Source organism: Charadrius vociferus, unplaced genomic scaffold, assembly GCF_000708025.1.
Source record: "Charadrius vociferus isolate BGI_N301 unplaced genomic scaffold, ASM70802v2 scaffold1070, whole genome shotgun sequence".
Lineage (NCBI taxonomy): Eukaryota > Metazoa > Chordata > Aves > Charadriiformes > Charadriidae > Charadrius > Charadrius vociferus.
In genome coordinates this window covers 4,140-6,648 of record NW_009646246.1, presented here as the reverse complement: position 1 = coordinate 6,648, position 2,509 = coordinate 4,140, and the positions used below count along the sequence as shown (strand labels likewise).

The 2,509-nt window shown below is 44.3% G+C and overlaps 1 protein-coding gene across 1 annotated transcript in view; it reads right to left on the bottom strand.

Moving 5' to 3' along the window:
- Positions 1-396: 396 nt before the first annotated feature.
- CWC25 (CWC25 spliceosome-associated protein homolog (S. cerevisiae)) overlaps positions 397-2,509 on the bottom strand; it is a gene marked incomplete at its 5' end in the record, with an annotated part of 6,168 nt that continues 4,055 nt past the window's right edge. The window contains 2 exons of the mRNA XM_009882474.1: positions 397-917; positions 2,193-2,354. Of these exons, the coding sequence (XP_009880776.1) occupies positions 803-917; positions 2,193-2,354 (277 nt within the window). The remainder of the gene's footprint in view (positions 918-2,192; positions 2,355-2,509) is intronic.

Here is a 2,509-nt window from a genome sequence, read left to right as displayed (position 1 = left end):
CTGCCCCTCCCACCCCTGAAACCCACAGAGAACATTTAACAACGACAGTAAAGTTTCTTAATTAAAAAAAAAAAAAGAAATAATAATAAGATCTACACTGCTGTACATATACACATTGCTTACGTTACAAAAATCCCAGAGAAATATTTGCTGTACGGGCTGTGCTCTGCTCGCTCCCCATCCCATCGAAGCAGCTCCCTTTGGGTGAAACCCCGTGCAAATCTGTGCAAATCTGTGAGCAACCAAGTAACGGCCACGGGGCCGCACAAAGGAGTCCGACACCACCCTCCCAACCCGCACCTGACACGGTGACGCTATTCAACAGGATACTCCTGTAGCTTTATCAAATTCCACGAAATTCACTCACGTATGAATTTGTTCCGCTCCGATTTTTTAAGGACTAACAAAAATAGGTCTTTCGCTCCGTCATACAAAGAGCTTGGACAATCTGCCCCATGTAGAAAGCAGTTACCACCTGGCATAATTTGGTAATAACAATATACAAAAGTGATACCCGTCAAGGTGGAGAGAGAAGGAAAAAATCTGGCAATACGTTAAAAATGGAATACAAAGGCTCACGAGTTCTCCAGCAAAGGTTTGCTTGCAAGGTCATACTCATTACAACTGTATTCACAACGCCAGGAGTCCAGAACACGCTGTGGGCTCCAGCACCGAGATCCAGTGCCGCTCTGGGAGATGGTAACTGTTCCCATAGGGAGCAGTGGGTCTGGGCTGGAGGTCTCTCACCTTTGGGAATAATTGTCCATTTAACTTCTGCACAGGAGCAGAGGAAGAACAAGTTTCATCTCTGCATAAAGTTTTTTTCCAAGGCAGCGGGAGTCCTCTGAAGAGAGTGGATATTGCGTTTCACCCGATCTTCCAGGGTGGAAGTAGATGCGCTCTCTAGTTTTAAGCGACTGCAGAAAATTGAACGAAAGAAAGAAATCAGAATCTCTTTCCAAACTTCACACCATTTCTAAAAAGGCTCAGCATCCCCAAGTCACCTACATCAATTAATCTAACATTAATCTAATTAATCTAACATAGAAAACAGCAAATTATTTCAGTCTGCACTGAAAGAACTGAATACCTTTTAGGCTTGTAACAGATTCAATGCCTTATTTCAGGTCAGTGCTCAGAAATACATTTTCAGTATTTCTTGAGTCTCTTCCATCTTCCAAATATAACTAACTGTTAATTACAAACGCATCCATCACAGGGGACTTAGTTGCTTTCTGTGAAGCAAACGAGGGAAAAGCAATGTGTTCCTGAACCGAGGGCAGCGGTCCTCTGGGAGCCCGAATGCCAGAGCTCGTGCTGTAAATGACTACGATAGCTACAGGAGACAGAAGGGATCCTTGTGACCACTCGCTGCATTTTATTTTTTTTTTTAAACTACACAGATCACACTGCTGTGCTTTTCCGAGTGATCTCCTTGTGCCCATCTCCCTCTTCAAACAACATGCCAATAAACGCAAAGATTGACAGCTCAACCAGTTGCTTCTGCACAGGGAAACACACAAAAATCTCTCTCCATTTGCTCATAGAGAAAACCTATTGTGATTTCAAACCACTCTTACGTGATCCCAGCTCTGGGCAGCTTCAGAAATCAAGCATACATTCTCCTCTGATTAATTTATAGAGCCTGGAGAATACTATGCTACAGCAACTACAAAATACCTAACACTGCCATAGGATCTTTCTCACGCATCACTGCGCTTTCTGGAAGGCCTCGTGCCACTCCAATTTCCTTTGCCTGCCATGTGCACAAGGGACTGTGAGTTACCACCTGGTCTTATTTCTCATTGAGCACAGGTTTCAGTCCCACAAGCTCTCGGCACACAGACTCCCAGTGGACTTGCAGGCCTAAAACCGTTGCAAGCTCCTAAAACCAGAGAACTTTTTAGCATCTGCCTGTAAAACACTATTAGGACTTTCTACAAGACGACAAAAAATAACTGATCACCGGTTTCTGAGTCTGACCGCCAAGGCCATCATAGAAACTGCTATCTTCTGGGTTAAGAAGAGAATTAGGGAACAGCAGCTGTCACTAGTTCCACTGTACAACACAGCGGAGATGGATCTTATACCATAATCTGAAACATCTCAAATGTTCAGGCCATCACTTGCTCCTGAGCAGCTGTGGCCGATATTTCCCTTGAATGAAAAAGCAGATAATGAAAGACGCTCACTTGAAGAACTTCCCATCTCGGGAGTCGAGTTTCTCCAGTTCTCGCTCCAGCTCCTCCTCCTTTCGGTGTTTCCTGAGGTTGTTTGCCCTCTCCTCTTCCCGCCACTTGGCATTTTCCATCATTTCCTGGCGTTTACGCTCCAGTTCCTCTGGAGAGATCTTTCTATTTAGAGTGTAGAAAACACCACTGCTGTGAATCAACAGCACGCTGGGCCCCACCCTCCTCTTGCTTTCTATTCTTTATGATGATTTACAATCCCCAAAATTATGGGTGTTTAACATGTTTTTTAGTTTGGTAGCCAATCAGCAAAGCTTGTA